Consider the following 17,927-nt stretch of genomic DNA (forward strand, 5'->3'; position numbering starts at 1 on the left):
AATCAGCACTCGATGGAGATGGAAATGGAGATGGTGGTGTTGACCCAGGGAGGGGAGGAAGGTGCGGAGCCGGCTGACAGTGACAAAAAGTAAGGTAAACACTTTCACAAGCCGCAAGTAAGTGCATAGGTCCGTTACAGGCCGTCAAAACAAACGGCCAACTGCCCGTTGACGGCTTTACAGCAGCCCCACCTGTCGCATCACGCATTCCCCAAAGAAATTTTTAATTAGTTTGTTTTATTTTTGTTTCATTTTTCACGCTGCCTGGTGGGAACATTTCACTTTTTCGGTGATACATAATTCACTCGCCACCGGTCACGTTTGTGTCACACGTCGGCGAACTGCGAACTGCGTACTGCGAACCGAGCTGCGAATAAGAGGAGATGGTGACTGACCTTTCGCCCACGGCGATGCGTAGGCCCTAATTGAATTGTAATCACACACTAATTTCCCTTACCTGACGCCTATCAAGAAATCATTCCGAAAAATGCGGACTAATGAGTTTATTATTAGTGACCCGAGACTGCCTTAATTGGGGCCCAGATTTAAGTTTCAATGGTTTTGCTTTTATATCACACGTTCAAGTTTCAATGGCTCATATTTTTATACACTAAACATATTTGTAAACAAAACCTTTTTGGAGAACAGACATTGTGGTCCTCCAACTTCCTTATGGCAGTGTCTATATATAGGCATACTTACAATTCGCATGCTTAAACGCTATTTTTATGGGTCGTAGGTTTTTATGCTGCGGTTGCTTGAGTGTCTCGAACCCACAAAAGTGTCAAAGGTTAAGTGTTCGCCGGGTCAGCTGCTGTTTATAGCTGAGTTGTTAAACTGGTAAACACGATGTCCCTTGTTTGAAAACTTATTTAAGAAACATGCCAAGTTTCATTCCTGCAATGCTTAAAAATCTTTAAACAAAAATTGTAGCTCTTTTTTCCTTTCGAGTATTCTCCAGCAGACTATCTTTTTTATTTGTTATACTTATTTGATTTAATACCTCTAAAGTACATGTTATTTTAATTGTTTTCGACAAGAAACAATCAGAAATTCCATGTTAATAAGAGCGCTTCAGCATTCTAGTTAGCACACTCTATGCAATTTATCTGGAATCCCTAATTGGCACTTCACTCGCATTTCGCATTTATGGAACAATTTCGTCTTTTTTAAATGAAACAGCTTTATTATGCAGGACTTGTAAACAACATTTATTAAAATATTTTGTAGTTTTTGTGTAAAGTCTGCCATTGACAGACATGGAAACTTTTTAGCTTCGGATGTTTTTAGAGCTGCTGACATTTATTTCAAAGTTTTTTTACATTTATGGACTATATTATAAACTCACTTGTGTTTTGTGGGCTTTCAGTTAACCTATTATTAGAGAATAAAGAACTGAACATCAATTATAACTAATCCTAATCTTAGATGATAACAAGAAATACATAGCTCTGCGAGAAACTGAAAATATAGCCTAGGAACTGTTTGAAGGGAACTTATTCGAGGTCTTAGGTGTATTCGACTTATCAAATACCCGAAATCCAATTGGGGGCTCAATCAATTACTTTCCGGCATTCGATAGGAAAGTGATCAAACCAAAGTGGGCCTAATACTTAGTCCGACATTGACGATGAATGCGATGAGATGCTCAATTAGGAATAGATTACAGGCTTCGAGATTTATACTCGTTATGTGTCTTAAATTAGGTGTAACTCAGCTTGGCTTTGGATCACTGGACAATATGTGTTTTCCGTAAATTCTAAGAGCGAGTTGGAAGTCTCTTCACTCGAACGCTGCTCCAGCCTCCCGCTGCTCCAGGATTGATTGCCAATTTAGTACTGTTCCAAACTGAAAATGTGTCACAAAAGCAGGGTCATAATCGATGGCTGCTCAAAGCAAATAATGTCACAACATGGCAACGACAAGAGTTACAGCTCGACAAGGCAACGATAAAAGGAATTGCAAGCGCATGCATACACTGGGAAAAAATCATAGTCAACCGAGAGCAAATTATGTTTGAAGAGCAAACACCTTAAACCAGGAATAATAAGTCTCTACTGTAAATAAGAATCATATTCTCAATTCTGCCTGTTCTTAATTATTTACAAAAATTGAAATTTTTAAAATTTTATAATTATATTTAAGAATTGTGAAAATGTTTGTAAGTTAAGTAAAATAAGAGATATATTTTTGGAAGTGAGTTTAATGTGAATTGTAAAAGCGGAGATAAATTGAACAGCCTCAAATCGAAACATGTACATAATAAGTTTAAGGCAATATAAATCCAGCTGGAAGAACTAAATTCAAAGAATAAAAAACGATATTTAAACTAAATGGATAACCCTGTACTGTTGATTTTGCCTTCTTTATGATAAATATTACCTAGAGGAAGAAGTGAATTTACCATATATAACATAGGTGTACCTATCTCTGTAACTCTGTAACCGGAGTGTAACGAAACGATATGAAACCTCATCTTCAATTTAGAACGACTTTGAGACCCCGTGCGGAAGTGCAGTATAGAATCTGAATAGCTCTGATTGTTACCAGTGTGCACTGGAAATGGCAGTCGGAACAAGTGGGACGTAAAAGGGAGCAGCAGCGACGCTTGGAGCATGCAAATCCAATCAGCCCAAGGGGCGCACAAAAGGACACGGATGTCCTTCGAAGGTGGGCGGCATGCAGATGCAGAGACAGATGCAGATGCAGATGCGGACTGGACCGTAAGAGTACCCTGGGCTTTACCGCGGCATCAGCTTGGTGACCTCCGAGGGCATGTTCTCCGTGAGGGCCACCGACTCGGTGATGGCGCTGCGCAGTCCGCCCTCGTGGTGGCCGGTCATGAAGTCGGTGGCCGCCATACCCAGGCCGCCCTCGCCGCCGGCGGTGCCGCTCTGGGCGCCGCCCGGACCCAGCAGCTTGAGCTCGCCCCTGGAGAGGTTGGCGCCCAGCTTGCGACGCCGACGCGCCGCCTGGACGTTGCAGCCTGTCGTGTGACCGTTAAGAGCAACATTAGTGGGTTCTGAGCAGAGGCAGAGCAGTTCGTGAAATTCTTTACGGAAGTTGTCGTTGAGCCAGCCGTAGAGCAGCGGGTTGGAGCAGGCCGAGCTCATCCCGATCATGTGGCAGATGGCGTAGCGCACCAGCATGTTCTGGGTGACCGGCGAGCGCTCCATGTCCGCGTACAGGTTGAAGAAGTTCAGCGGCAGCCAGGACACGCCGAAGATGATGGCGATGCTGATCAGGAGGCAGTTGGTCCGCTTCATCCGCCGGCCGCGCTCCGACTTCCTCTGGGCGGACGCCGCCTGCACGGCCACCACGGTGATGCGGCTCTTCAGCTTGTTGTAGATCCCGAAGTAGGCCACCGAGACGATCAGGATGGGCACCAGGTACTGCACGCACAGCGAGAAGATCGAGTAGTAGAAGCGCCCATTGCGACTCGGCCAGTCCTCGATGCAGTACGGGATGGTGTCCTGCAGCCCGATCTGCTGCAGCAGCGCCGGCGTGTCCGTGTTGATCAGCTCCTTGTAGACGAACAGCGGCGAGGCCAGCAGCAGGGCCAGGGCCCAGATCCCCGCCAGGATCGTCACCGCGCCCACGAACTGCAGGCTGTCCCGGGTGGGGTACACGATCACCTGGAAGCAAAGTCAGGAGTTGATTCAGAGATAACTCGGGTAACTCCAATGGTAACGCAGAGGATCAATCATGGACCAACCTATGCTAGACACCTAGTGTTAAGTATTAGTTAGTTGTAAGAATGATTTCATTGAAAGGAATTATTGGTTTAATCACATAAGATAAGACATATTATTATACTTTCATTACCTTATATATGAAAAGACTGTTTAAAAAACATAGACAAGTGTTGTATAGCCAACCCCACCTTAAATAGTCAAATATCAGAACCCTACACTAACCCATATAACTGACCTATAAAATAAGAAAAGGCAATTGACATCTCGAAGGAAATTTCAATTTTCCGGTGCTTTTTAAAAATTAAACATAATATATAAAATTGAAATTACCTTTTTTGTTCATTTTGCTATCATTATGCCATCACTTGTGAAGTAAAAATAAAACTGTAATCTGCTTTATTATTTTTTAACGACCCCTTATTTAATTTCCGACCCATGGATAATTTGTTTTATTCCCTTTAATAACCCCGTTTCGAGCCATTTATAATTACCACTTTAATAGTGGGTTAAGCATTCGTGTAATCGCCAAATATTTACTCAGAGCCCATCGATTTTCCCTCAACGTCAAATTTAATGATTACAAATTGAAGCCATTTTCCTCATTAATATCGGGGCATGACTCGGCCCATTCGATTGGCCTTGGCCCCATTTACATACTAATGTTGGCATTAAAAAGGCTCGAACAAGGACTAACCTGATAGCGGTCGAAGGCGATGGCAGTTATGGATATTGTCGACACGAAAATGCAGAGTGCCTGCAGCATGGCAATCGTTTTGCACAGGATGGAGCAGGAGCCGTAGGGCCAGTACTTGGACAGGATCTCCATCAAGGTCAGCGGCATGGTGACCAGGCATAGAAGTAAGTCTAAAAAGTCCGCTCGGATGAGACAGGGATTTCCTCCGGCCGAGAGTAGCGGTGGCAAACTCACCCGATATGGCCAGGTTCAGGATGAACAGGTTCCGGGCTGTGCGCATGATGGGCTTCCGGACCACGGCGATGACCACCAGGGTGTTGCCCAGTGCGCCGAACACAATCAGCACGCCGTACATGCTGATGAGCATGTGGTACCAGGGACTGTCCACGGCCCGGTTGCTAAGGAACCTGCCGATGAGCACCTGGTCCAGCGGCCTGCTCCCAGTCTCGTTCAGCTCCGAGGTGTTGATGGCCGTGGTGTTGAGGGCGTGGACAATGCCCAGGTCCAGGTAGTCCAGGGGATGCCGGTCGTCGAGGTACCTCCCGCTATTGCTGCTGCTGGCATAGCCGCTCAGGTGCTCCCCAGCTGCCAATGGCCCGGTCTCCGTCTGGTTCATGCTGATTATCTGGCAAACAGAGGGGGAGAACGGAGTCTCATTACATCTAAATTCAGCACCCAAAATATGCAACTTTCAGGAGGCAGGAGGAAGCGACTTGCGTGCCACATCACGTATGATTTATGAGATTGGCTTGCAGCACACGCCACACACACATTTCAGGCAATTGCTACTGGTTTATGGGGCCACCTGAAAAATATGGGGCAATATTCCTATGAAAAGTTTGTTCAGTGCCAGTAGGTGGCCCAGCACCAAAGGATTCTATGGGTATTCGACATGACTAGAAGTTCTGACGCCTCCTTGGCAGGCAAGCACTGCGAAAAATTTCGGTTAAAATCTTAGTCACCCAAATTAAAAAAAAATGCTTGGTGTTCAAAAGTAATGTATTATTTTTAACTAAACTTTATTTTATCTGAATCTTTATTAAAGCAACATATGTATATGTTCACAGAAATATAGATAAATTAATTTATATTTGGTGTATGATATTTGAATTCAAAGCAGTAAAAGAAATATAAAACAAAATGTATTGTTTACAGAATCCTAACCAAATTTCGATTTCCTAAAAGTTTAGGAACTTAAACCTTGAAACCTCTCTTTTCGATAGTACAAAAATCAATAAATAAATAAATTTGGAGTCGAAAAGCCATATAACGTTCAGACTTTTTGGACTTCACTTACTTCTCTCATGCTAGAAACCAAACTGCCGTGCACAGGATTTCATGCAATCTTGATGGTAAGCCCATTTTCCTGTGCGCAAAATTAATAACTGAGTTGAGATCTCAGGGCTTGATAAAAAGTTCAAACAGCCTTGGTATTTGCCTTTTAATGCCTTTTTGAACACAGACAAAGGTCATGGCTCATGGGACCTGGATCGCAAATTAAATCTTTGGCTTTGTCTTAAAGTTTTGCCCATTCCTTTAATTCCGCAAAAAGCCTGTTCGTTTCGGTGCGAGTCTGTGCAATATCTCAATTTGAAATGCGTCAGTGCCAGGGATCAGAGTTAGCTGCTTGTTTTGCCTCGTAAATATTCATGCATTATGGCGACATAATTTATGCAGCACATCAGGGCAAGACATGCACTTAATTGGATAAAGTCAAAAGCGCTGTTCCCGGGGAAATGTGCGCTTGATGCCTGGCATTTGCTCCCAGAACAAGAAATCGCGGTGTCGAGGGACAGCCTTCAGACACAGATACCGATACGGCCAGGTTATAAATGACGACATTTGCTAAAAATAATTGTGTAATTTTATGCGCCGAATGGCTGCGCACTTGTCAGTTTGTCAGTATCGATAAAAGCCGATGGCTGGGCCGAAAGTGGGCGAAACAAACTTATGGGGGCGCCTAAAGGTATGCATTACTCCTGACAGCTGCGATAAATGAGGCGCTAATAAATCTTGCCAATCGGGGGATTTGCTCGCCAGATAGCAGGGCGGTGGTGCTGAAAACGAGACGAGCACACAGTTACCATGGAAATTCAATTTCAAGTTGGCCGGCACTTAATTGACTAATATTTGCACTACCAACTCAAACATCGGAGCCCCAAATTGGCCAGTGCTAAATGGAAAAGTCTGCAGACCGCAAAACTGCCCAGATTGTAAAATGGTATGCCGCTATCAACCGAAAACAGCCGGGGGATTCCCATTCCGGCTTGGACCAAGACGTAATAAAAAAGTTTTCCCTCAACAAAAGGAGCAATAAAAAGCCCGGACAACATCACCCGAAGTTGATCACCAATTTGTCGCAGAAGTTCCAATCACAGTTCGAACACGACTTCGAGGAATTGACTTGCAAGGTGCAAATTGAATTTCCATGTATTTCTCCCCTTCGCAACTGTTTTCTCGGCTCGGTTGAAACAAAAAAGGAAGTGCGCGCCAGGCGAATTATGTAAAGTAGCCTCAAGTTATCGGCAGTTGTCACAAATTTGGTTTAATTTTTGGAAATCCGAGTGCCTTTGGCCCTTTCGCTTCACTGGATAAGTGGAGCGTGACAAAGGTTTTAAATGCCAACCAGTTTTCGAGAGGATTCAAGCCCGGTGGAGCAGTTGCCTGCTGGCACTTTGACTCAGCTATTTTTGTGATTTATTTGTGGCTGCCTTCTTGTTTCGCCCACAACAAGATGAATTTTATTGTTGCTTGTGCGATTTGTTTGCAGCAAATACTTCTTGGCCCCTGCCGGCTGATGAATTTATCAGTTTTCCTGCTCCCAGGACATTTTCCTTATTAATTAAAGTCGATTTGGTTTGAACATAAAAGAGGTAAGATCCCGTTGGAATTGGGCTCATCTGTTCGGATGGTCAAGTCCAAATTATTCATTGCGAGAGTTATGTGCTGTGCTTAAGCGGACACATCTGGCCGAGTGCAAATCTGGGTTTCTGGGGAATTAATCATCTAAGCTTCTTAAGAGCTGAACACAAGTTCTCGCCCGTTTGTGTGAATCCTTTGCAATTTAATCATTTTCCGTGTGCCCTTAGCACTTCTTAGGTGTCAAAGAAAAGCCACTAAGTGCTTAGGCTTCTCTTGAGATAAAAATAAAAATTCATAGTACGTAAAAATGATGCCCACAAAAATGCTTTGCGATTGTGTAACCAAGACAGCAATTATTGCGTAAATTGATATGCTTTTGCGCGACTTTTAAGCCTTCTCCGAGTTTTTTAAATTGCCCACGAGAAGCGAGCATTATTTTGAAATTTGTATGGTTCCTTCCCCAGCAAATTGGCCCCAATTTCGCGGTATATCCTGCAAATGTCAAACAAATGGGAATTTACACAGCCATATGGCCAAAACAGACCGATTCCCCCCAAAGCAACTCGAACAAACTTTTTCATTTTAGGAACAAAGTAATTTCGTTCCATTTGACATCTACTCCGAAATGGCTTCTTGGGCTGGCTTTAAGTATTTATATTGCAATTACACTCACCATCGTTCTGGCAATCTCCTCCGCCCTGGGGATATATACGCTATAGAATGTAGTATTGTTCTTCCTGGCCGACGGTTGATGTCTTTTCGTCTGCGAGTGACACGGATGTCTCTTAGTTTATCTGGCTGCTTCAGCAGCAGTTGCTCATTTAGTTTCCAATTTGGATTGCACTGTTGGGATTTCGCTGTTGTCTTTGCCGTCTTAAAATCATAAGAAATAAAAACATTTCTGCTTATGGAAGTGCTGGCTTAAGGGGACACGAGTATCTGGCTTTTAATTTTGCCAACCGTTCAGCTGACAGCAGCCAAGCTGCCTCTTTGCATAATCAACTTAATTAAAATGCTCCACAAATTCTCGAAATTGAGCGAAGCTCGGGACATAACTTAATCCTTGGTGCATGAAACACCCAACTCTGAAAAAAGTTTGCACAAGACTGTTGCAGTTTTTAAGTGCCCTTGGGTTGTGTCGCAGTTTTGCCTGCATTGGTATGCATAGCTTTTGGCACATTTTCCGGGCTCTGGGGCACTTTGAGGATGTTTTTTCGCACTTAAGCAATGTTTTGCTGAGCGTTAATCCATTATGATGTACTAACTTAAATTGTCTCGAAAATCTGAAAAGGCAACGTCTTATGTCTTATGAAATTTACTTTCCTTGAATCAAATTTAACATGTTCAGTAGCAAATGAGTAAAACCTTCTTTTTTAAACTTAATTTTTAACTTCACTTTTTTTGGGGTCTTTCATCAAGAAATAAGCTCTCATTGTGCAACATATTTTGAAATATGGGCTGCAAGTCTACGGAATAACGGCTAAATCTAACCTTAATCAAATAAGAGTAGCATAAAATCAAATCTTTAGATCAATTTGTAACGCCACCTGGTTTATGAGAACTATAGACATAGAAGGAAACAAGGTCAAACTTTAACTCCCTAGCAAAAGTCTAACATAAAGACCGAGAAAAATAATATTAAAAAGATACCACACACATGGGAGATCATGTTAAATTTAACATTTAAAAGTTTAAAGGAATTAAAGTAGAAATTAGAAATTAAAAAAAAATCTCGTGTAATCTGGTATACCTAATTTTTGTTTCCCCCTATATTTACAACCTGCTCAAGCTGCTACATAGGTACACTGCTACTTGTATTGTTTTAAAATAACTATATACACTTTTTACAAAAAAAAACTTCAATTTTAAATTTATATTCAAAAGGCACATTGCAAAGCTATTTTGCTTCCGTAAAAAAGCAATAAATAAGTACGACACAAGCTCTTTCTTAATTATTTCACATAAGTTGCCGGACTCAATTTGTTGGCCTCAGATGGTTATTCCTTCATGTCATTATAATTATAATTGCAGCACAATTCTTGTCAGTATTTGTATGCCCAAAATATGGCTTCAATATATTGCTGGAATAATGCTTCATTATTGAAAGACCATTAATAATGCCATTAGGCAAATTGCCTTTCGGTTGTAATTTGTATTGAACTGCAGCACTCGTTTACATCTCATTACGCGCGATGCACATTCATTAATATTTCATTGAGTGGAACTGAGCACATCAACTGCCCCGCAGTTTGGAAAACTATTGATTCTGCTTCTTGGCCGCACACGTCACTTGGCATTTCGGACGCCAAAGATTTGTTTTCCCGGGAGACTCGCGGCGGAATAATATTTTCTTTCGATTAATTCGTAGCTTGCAGTTCAGATTCATTGGAGCGCGTTCGGGAAAATAATCATAATAAATGCCGACAACTGCGGAGCGTCCGGCAGGCCATTAGCGAATTTCCGCGGCCCACTTACGGAGCAGGGTACGGATGGTCGTAAATGTCGAGGCTCCGTGCGAAATCTTCACGCCTTCAACTTTTTAATGGCGGCACATTGTTGGGGAAACAAACACAAAACACAGCGCCGAGGGCATACCTCTCAGAATTCGGAATTCCGTGTAGATCCAAAGAGTTTTTGGGCCTCCGCATTTGGCCGCCTCAAAATTCTGAATAAATAAGCGGTCGCATTTTGATTATTTCGCTTATTCCCCGCGTTTTTATTACAATAACTTTCGGTGTTTAGTTTGGCTGTTTACTGATCTCCGATAACCACACGCGTGCACAGTCAGCGACCATCTGTTGGCTTTCGGTGCGCATCCCCTGCTTATATAGCCTCGCCTCAGTCTATATATCTGCCCGATTATGGTTCTGACTGTGGCGGAGCTCGCGTTGCGTATACGCCGCGTGGCACACAAGAGGCAACTGAAGGCGCCGCATTCCGTCAACAGGCCATGGCCCTCGCTTCCGACTTTGTTTTGGGTCTGGGCCATCAGCTGTGCTGAGCTTTCTTATCACTGAAGCTGGGGTGGAAAAGCTCCGCACATTGGGCCAAGGGTTGCCAGAAATTGGCACAGAGCTTCCGCCTTGTCTACCCGGGGACTTGAGTCACATAAAATGAGTTCTCTGTTTTCACTCTTGGCGGAAGGCTATCACACTTAATCATCCACACTTAAATTGACGACAAAATGACGCCAAAATGACGAAACGCTCTTATATGGCACTCTAAAGTAATTTGATGTCTGCTGATAGCTTATCTAAGGAAGTTACCGCTTTCATATAATTCTGTATACAAACAATATTAGTGTACCTACCTTAATTGCAATCCGTAGACTACCCCTTCATAATCAAATAAAATAAATAAAAAACATTGATTGTTATCTAGAATTTCCTTAAATTTTCTTTAATTTAGGGGATGGAATTTTAAAATAATAAATACAAAAATTACAAAAATGTATATATATTTACGTAAATTAATATTGAAAAGTTTATAATAGCTATGACAAATAGTAAAGAAAACAAAAAGCTTTATCACTTAATTGTGTATTTATATACATTTTTATTAATTGTCTTTACAAATTATTGCACATATTCGTTAAAGTAACCAATCTTAGCCTACTGAAGATCCAAAAGTCCCTTGCTATCTAGAATTTCTAACAATTTGGTTGCACTTCTGAGCACCACTTCACTTTCATAAACGGATTTCTGAAATCGAAGTCCTTCGGTGGTTTCCTTGTACAAACTCGAAAAGTCCGAGGTTTCCTCACTGCCATTGTAGATCATAACAGGCTTGAAGAGATGCGCCAACAAACCTTAGAAATTATAAAGGTATTAGCTATGTGTTTCGCTGGTATATCTTCATTTACTTACTCATAAAACGACGACGCTCAAACTGAAGTTTATACTCCTGAAGGCTGGGAAATAATCCCTTATACGAAAACTTTTCGAGGTTCGCTCTCAAAGCGTTGTAATGATGCTCAACCAGTTCGGGCTCCTTATTCTGCACTTCCTCCCTCAGCGAAGTGGTGAAGAAGTAGTGCAAGTCGATGGCCGGTGAGGTGCAGTTGCTGAACTGAAAATCTATGGCGACGACTGTCCGGGGAATTCCCTCATTGTCGTACTGGAACATAATGTTGGTGGTCCAGCAATCGCCGTGGTTCAACGTCTGCAGTTCCCCATCGGCCACATCATAGACCCGAGCTCCGTACTCCATGATGTGGGTGCGCAATTTCTCCAACTTGTCGGCATAGCTTTTCTTTAAGTTTGGATGGCCGTTTATGAACTTCAAGAATGCCCTGAACATGCCCAAATACACTTCCGAGTAGGCCTTTTTGTCCCGCGAAAAGAAGTGAGTGGAGAAGCACTTGGTCAGGAGCTCCGGATGACGCTGTTTTAGGATGATGGATGCGGCGTGAAACTTGGCCAACATTTCCAGCGTCAGCTTGGTGTGAGCCAGATCCAACAGCTTCACTCGGTCCGCATTGACGTACTTGTACGGTGCCAGGTCCTCCAGAATCATGGTGCTGTGCTCCCGGTCCACGGCGATGGCATCCGCAGTGAGCTTTCCTTCAAGGCCGGCCTCCTCCAGCAGTTCCTTCATCTTGGGCAGCACGAACTCGTACATGTCCATCTCTCTAGTGTAGAGATCGTACTCGAAGAAGACTTCGGCCTGGGGAACATCCGTGGGAAGGGCCTGCTTGACGATGAAGGTTCTATTCTGCACCGATCCATCGCCCAGCTGGAAGTCCACGTGGATGCGGGTCATGATGCCCACGAAGTTCTCACCCTTTCCAGTCGCTGCCTTGGACCAGATTTTGAGGATCCTCAGCTGCTCGTCCTTGCAGTAGGCCCTCAGCCTGGGCTGCAGGTACTCCTCGGTTAGCCAAGTGGGAAGCATTGTTTACGTGTTGCGGTTTGTCGGACTTCTGACGTCTTGGCTCCGCGCCTCACGTTTATATTATGACGAAACGGGTCTTATCAGACACAATCACAATTAAGTTCAGCTGCGATAAGCTTTGTAATGGCAATTCGTATACTATCTCTATTCTCAAGTGAATTCTCAGTTGTACTAAGTCATTGTGAGATTGCAAATTCTATAAGAACCAGTCATTCTCCCTAGGTACTGCTTGAGATTCGTCTAATCATTCCAGGTCTCGCAAAATTTTATGAGACGCATACATACCACACAATCTTTATTTTTGTTTGTCCGTATAAAAAAAATGGCAAGGCGAGAGATATAAGCTTTAATGCAAGATAACAAATATCAGTAAATCATTTAAAGGAAAATAACTAACCTATTAAAACAGTTATTTCCAGACAATGCAAACAGACTAAAACTGCGATTTGATCGTTTATTGATCTTTATTCATATTCAGAAATCGACGTCATATATCGATAAAGACTACCTAAGTACTGATAATTTTCTAGTTAATAATTGGCTTAAAGCATGCGCAAATTATGTTAAGATTAGAGTAAATTTATTCTCCAATAATTTAACAATTGAAAAACCAAAAAATAAAGAGATTCGTAAGCTTGGGGGAATAAATATAATTATTAGATATTTGAACATTGATAGTCACTTAATTATTGATATTTGTCATGAAAGTATTAAAAAAGCAACCAAGTGAAATGTTATTTTAAATATAATCTAAAAGTGTGTTAGGTTAAATTTGTATAAATTTATTTCAAGAGCACCAAATATATAAAAAAAATTTCATGTTTAGATATCTAGACAAATTTGTACTACCAATTTATTTTACCCATAAAAATTTTATACTGCTATTGTGACGAGTGGATTAATCTTTTGATTTTTCCAAGTCAATAAATTTACACAATACAATTATTTATGCACCCAAATCGCATTGATTTTATTATTAATAAAATTGTATATTCAATAAAAGTCTTATTTAATGAGCCTCCAAGAAGCCTTTGGCATCGAGGATGGGTAATATTGTGTCAATTCTTCTCTGAATCTCTTCGTTTTCATACATCGAGTCCTGAAACTTGATGCCTTCTGGAGTATCCTGATAGAGATTTATGAACTCGCAGTCCTCGTTGCCATGGTACACCATAATGGGTTGAAATACGTTGGCAATAATCACACCTTTGAGAGGCAAAAGAAAGAGATTTTGGTAATGTTGATGTTCTGTAATGTTCTACACTTACTCATGAATCTCCGTCTCTCGAACTGAAGCTGATACTCGAACAGGCTGGGGAAGAACCCCTTGTAGGAAAGCGCTTCCAAGGTCCTTTTAAGGGCGTAGTAGTGATACTGGACAAGCTCAGTTTCCTTCGCCAACACATCTGCCTTCAGCGACGTACTGAAGAAGTAATGCAAGTCGACTGCCGGCGATGTCCAAGTACTGAACTGGAAGTCAATGGGCAGGACAGTGGTGGGATTGCCCTCGTCGTCGTGCAGGTACATCACATTGGTGGTCCAACAGTCGCCGTGCACCAACGTCTGCAGGTCCTTCTCCCCCACATCGACGGATCGGGCAGCATATCCCATCAAATTGCCGATGATATGCTCCAGCTTGTCCGCATAGAGATTCCTCAAGTTGGGCCTGCTCTTCACATACCTGATGAATGCCCTGAACAGGCCAATAAAGACCTCCTCGTAACCCTTTTTGCCCCGCGAAAAGAAGTGCGATGCGTAGTTCCGGTTGAGGAGATCCGGTTCGCGTTGGTTCAGGATAATGGCTGAGGCATGGAACTTGGCCAGCATGTCCAGGACGAGCTTGGTGTGGGCCATGTCCAGTTGCTTCACCCTATCCGCATTCGAGTAGCGGAGCGGAGCCAAATCCTCGAGGATCATGATGGTTCGCTCCCGATCAACGATAATGGCCTCCGCCATCAGCTTATCGTTGAAGTCAGCCCCTTGGAGAATCTTAGCCATTTTCGGCAGAACAATGTCATACATATGCAGTTCCCTGTTGTAAACATCGTATTCCTTGAAGATTTTCGCCTGAGGAGCGTCCGAGGGAACGGCTTGCTTCAGGATGTAGGACTTCTTCTGCTCAGCTCCATCTCCCTGCACGAAGTCCACAAAGATACGAGTCATTACGCCCACGAAGTTCTCGCCCTTCTCCGTTGCTGGCTTGGCCCAGACCTTCTGGACTCGAAGCTTCGCGTCCTTGTGAAAATCCCGCAGTGCCTTCTGTATGTACTCCTCTGTTAGCCAACTCGGAAGCATGGTGACTGTTCTTGGGTACTGCGATCTCTCGAATATGATCTTACAGCAACTGGAAACGCGTTTATATTCCCAGCAAACCTGTGTCTTATCAGTATGGTCACGATTATCTTAGTGAAATTATAAGATGCCAAGCACAGACAGGTGTAATTACTATATAGTCTCCTTTAAATCAGTTCTCTGTTCTCTGTTCGTGGCGAGTGCAGCTTTATGGTCAGATGACGGGACAGATTTAATAACAGAAATATTTCCCTTTTTTCATATTCCCCTCCCAAAAATGTATGTCGCCAGATATTCAAGATTTTGTGGTTAAGAAGGTGAGAATAAATGTACTGAGAAGGTGATATCATATCTGCTTAGTATTATTTCTGAATATTCTTAACAATACAAGTCAATACACTAAAAGGAATCATAACCTTAATAGAAAACAAGAGAGTACGCTATAGTCGAGTGCCCCGACTATTAGATACCCGTTACTCAGCTAAACAACTTAATATAAATATGCGCCATTATATTGCGCCATCTACCCCAAGACATTGGTACCACGGGCCATGAAAGGCGGAAATGTAGGCGCTAGCCAGGCTTAAGCGTTTAATGGGTTTTTGGGCGTAAGAGTGGCATTGGCACCATTTTGAAACAAACTTGCGCTGCGTAGGAACTCCTAAAATCTACATGCAAAATGCCAATCTTCTAGCTTTTATAGTTTCCGAGATCTGAGCGTTCATACGGACAGACAGACAGACGGACAGACAGACAGACGGACAGACGGACATGGCTAGATCGACTCGGCTAGTGATCCTGAACAAGAATATATATACTTTATAGGGTCGGAAACGCTTCCTTCTACCTGTTACATACTTTTGCACGAATACAATATACCCTTTTACTCTACGAGTAACGGGTATAATCAAGAGTACATTATGATTAACTTGTTGAGTTTATAATGGTAGTTTGGGGTCTGACTATAACACTTATTCGCTTTAGGAATATTCGGCTAGTCAAAAGCGTTATAAAATTCAATATATTTTACAATACTACTACGGCTTTACAATATTTTACATTTTATGCACACTCTCGTGGCTTTAAGTTGCATGACCCTGAATCGCTCGCAAAGTGGCCTTCCTATCTGCGAGGGTCATAAATTTTAGCTCGTATTCGCTGGCACCCGTTTTCATTCCTATTAAAATGGATACATAAGCTATATCTGCCAGTTGTTAGAGCGACACTAAAGTGCAGCCTTTTGTTTGGCTTTGCATCATGCCATAAATGAGAGCAAACAGATGAATGTGCGCACCGATATTTGCCCGGCTAAATCATTTACATGTGTAGTCAGGAGATAGCAGCCAGTTGGCCCGAACTCGACTTAAATGGCATTAGGTGGTCCCATACTGCCGAATTATACATATTGATAAACTGGCGTGCGTAGTTGGGTGGCTAAACAATTGGCATGGCTTCTTGGGAGTCCGAGCCAAATTGTACTGCAAACAAAGGCAGGACTCTGATAAGAAGCTGGTAAACATCGGGCCAAAAGAGCCGACCGTACATATTTGGTCTACGACAGCTGTTCGAGGGAACGGAGCTGCGGGCATAAATAAAATGCAGAAACAACAAATAAATCTACATTGGACGCCAATGTATTTCGTTGTATTCGCAAACAGAGAAGCTATTCTCGGAAATCTATTTAGCCTATGAATTGATAGTGCTGGAAATGAAGGTGGCGTTAATTTTCGGTTGTGCGGAAACTCCGCTGCAGTATAAATAAAACCATTCTATACTAAATTTTTAGGCTAATATTTACCACATTTGTTTTATTTTTTAAATGTGCTTAAACCGGAAATTTATAAGTAAGTTTGGCTGGAGCTTCATTAATTTGAACGTGATCAGCATGCACTGTGTAAATGTACTGCGTCGAAGCATACATATACATGGCAGCTCTAGGATAGAGTTAATTGAAACATGATCTCCGTTTACGTAAAATATTCGATTGCAAAAGTTTTAAGTCTATAGCTTTTCAGTGAGCTTGCAAGCAGCATAGAAACAGACAGACGTGGGTAATTCAACCCGCCTAATGATAATGGTCAAGAATTAATAATTGTTTAGCTAAAAATATTTAATACAGATTCAAGTCGCATCCATAAACAAAATTGTTGAAGTCACGTTAATAAATTTTAGACTCCTCACGCTTTTCCGCGATGTTTGTTTCGTTTACAACTTGTTATTAAAGTGCCCCATTCGCTGCCACAGAAGTTGCTAGACTTTCTGGCAAGATTCTTTGTGAAATTAATTAATCTCACGCACATACAATTTTTTCTATGTAAACAAACATATGTACCTTTTTCGTGATTATTTCAGCAGCTTTGCTGTAAAGTAATTCAAAATGTGTACTATCAATTTCCTAGGTCGAAACATTTATTTGAGAACTTTATAGTTTTAAACATTTCTACCCGCAATTGAATTTCCCTATTTTGGCCAGGGGATTGGGCGCTAGTAAACGCATTGATTCGACCAAATTGAAATGGCTTCTCGGAAGGCAAATCCCCTTTGTTTGGTAAACAAAGGCTATGGCACTGATAAGAGCCCGGGTAAACACGAGGGCCCAACAGCACACTCACGTTTTTGTTTTCATTTTTATTTGGCCAGTGGTGTCTGTGGGGAAGTGCTTGTTTGCCTTCGTCATAAACAAATTGCTTTATGCTTGTACGAGAATTGTTTGCGCTGTTAAATCCAAGGGGCCAGAGGGAAAATTATACCAGAAGATCTTTACAATTTGTGACATCACATGTGCAGATTTAAAATTTAAATAAACTCGTTGGATAAATATAATAATTATTAAAATATGAAATGGTTTAAACACATGAATATATGTATATGTATACATATTTTTAATGACTTGAGTTTCAGATTTGGTTTGATTAAGGGGGTATGGTATTAAAATTTGTTTTTGCCTTTCTTAAATTTTTTTTTCTGAATGCACAAAATTTGAAGAATATTGCGATTTGTATTCGATCTTTGGGTGTGCAAGACTTTAAAACGCTGTCCTGAAAAGTCGGTAAACACGATCCTCTAAAATCTACTGGTCGAATCGTTTTGAAATTTTGCATACTATTTCTGTTCCTAAATCCGCAGGTACTGACGTCGAGAGTTTTTTTTACTGAATATTTTTCATTTTATAATAACTAATATATCGTTTTTGACTTCAAAGTGTTACCAAAAATCCAAACATTGAACAAAAAAAACTGAACGTAGTATCTTTAAATACATCTTAACTAAAAATCAATTTTTTTTTGTTTTTCTAATGATCCAGTATCGAGTTATGCTGTTCATCGCAAAACCTTTTTTCTTTGAGTCGCCTAAGGAGCTTGGCTGCGAACGGCTCATTTATGTTTTTAAAATAATTTACCTGACATTAACCGTATCGTGTGAAAAATTCATAAAAATAGCCCTTTTTGACCGAATAAACTTGAAATATCAATAACCAATTTGTACTTACT

At 41.7% G+C, this 17,927-nt stretch overlaps 3 protein-coding genes across 3 annotated transcripts; all 3 read right to left on the reverse strand.

The window, feature by feature from the left end:
• Window positions 1-1,206: 1,206 nt before the first annotated feature.
• On the reverse strand, window positions 1,207-10,151 carry LOC108038354 (neuropeptide F receptor). Its single transcript, XM_017115133.2, has 6 exons — window positions 9,847-10,151; window positions 7,925-8,124; window positions 4,624-5,014; window positions 4,390-4,559; window positions 2,746-3,635; window positions 1,207-1,848 (listed from the first exon to the last, which is right to left on the reverse strand). Exons 2-6 carry the CDS (start codon window positions 7,925-7,927, stop codon window positions 1,833-1,835), a joined length of 1,470 nt encoding a protein of 489 aa, XP_016970622.1. The 5' UTR covers window positions 7,928-8,124; window positions 9,847-10,151; the 3' UTR covers window positions 1,207-1,832.
• Window positions 10,152-10,774: 623 nt separating this feature from the next.
• On the reverse strand, window positions 10,775-12,157 carry LOC108038353. The gene is made up of 2 exons (XM_017115132.2): window positions 11,118-12,157; window positions 10,775-11,059 (listed from the first exon to the last, which is right to left on the reverse strand). Exons 1-2 carry the CDS (start codon window positions 12,142-12,144, stop codon window positions 10,863-10,865), a joined length of 1,224 nt encoding a protein of 407 aa, XP_016970621.2. The 5' UTR covers window positions 12,145-12,157; the 3' UTR covers window positions 10,775-10,862.
• A 929-nt stretch (window positions 12,158-13,086) lies between these two features.
• On the reverse strand, window positions 13,087-15,611 carry LOC108038351. The gene is made up of 3 exons (XM_017115130.2): window positions 15,533-15,611; window positions 13,413-14,546; window positions 13,087-13,350 (listed from the first exon to the last, which is right to left on the reverse strand). The coding sequence occupies exons 1-3, from the start codon at window positions 15,609-15,611 to the stop codon at window positions 13,154-13,156; spliced, it is 1,410 nt and encodes a 469-aa protein (XP_016970619.2). The 3' UTR covers window positions 13,087-13,153.
• Window positions 15,612-17,927: the final 2,316 nt, after the last annotated feature.

Source organism: Drosophila rhopaloa, unplaced genomic scaffold (assembly GCF_018152115.1).
Source record: "Drosophila rhopaloa isolate 14029-0021.01 unplaced genomic scaffold, ASM1815211v1 contig_155, whole genome shotgun sequence".
In the NCBI taxonomy this organism is placed as follows: domain Eukaryota; kingdom Metazoa; phylum Arthropoda; class Insecta; order Diptera; family Drosophilidae; genus Drosophila; species Drosophila rhopaloa.

Bases quoted from the DNA above. Each gene is read 5' to 3' on its own strand.
- LOC108038353 (XM_017115132.2), bottom strand. From the start codon at position 12,144: ATGCTTCCCACTTGGCTAACCGAGGAGTACCTGCAGCCCAGGCTGAGG. The intron at 11,060-11,117 runs GTAAGTAAATGA...ATAATTTCTAAG, and splicing joins TGAGCGTCGTCGTTTTATGA to GTTTGTTGGCGCATCTCTTC.
- LOC108038351 (XM_017115130.2), bottom strand. From the start codon at position 15,611: ATGAAAACGGGTGCCAGCGAATACGAGCTAAAATTTATGACCCTCGCA. The intron at 14,547-15,532 runs GTCATGCAACTT...AATTTCACTAAG, and splicing joins CACTTTGCGAGCGATTCAGG to ATAATCGTGACCATACTGAT. The intron at 13,351-13,412 runs GTAAGTGTAGAA...TGCCTCTCAAAG, and splicing joins CGAGAGACGGAGATTCATGA to GTGTGATTATTGCCAACGTA.
- LOC108038354 (XM_017115133.2), bottom strand. The intron at 4,560-4,623 runs GTGAGTTTGCCA...CGGACTTTTTAG, and splicing joins CCTGAACCTGGCCATATCGG to ACTTACTTCTATGCCTGGTC. The intron at 3,636-4,389 runs GTTAGTCCTTGT...CTTTGCTTCCAG, and splicing joins TCGCCTTCGACCGCTATCAG to GTGATCGTGTACCCCACCCG.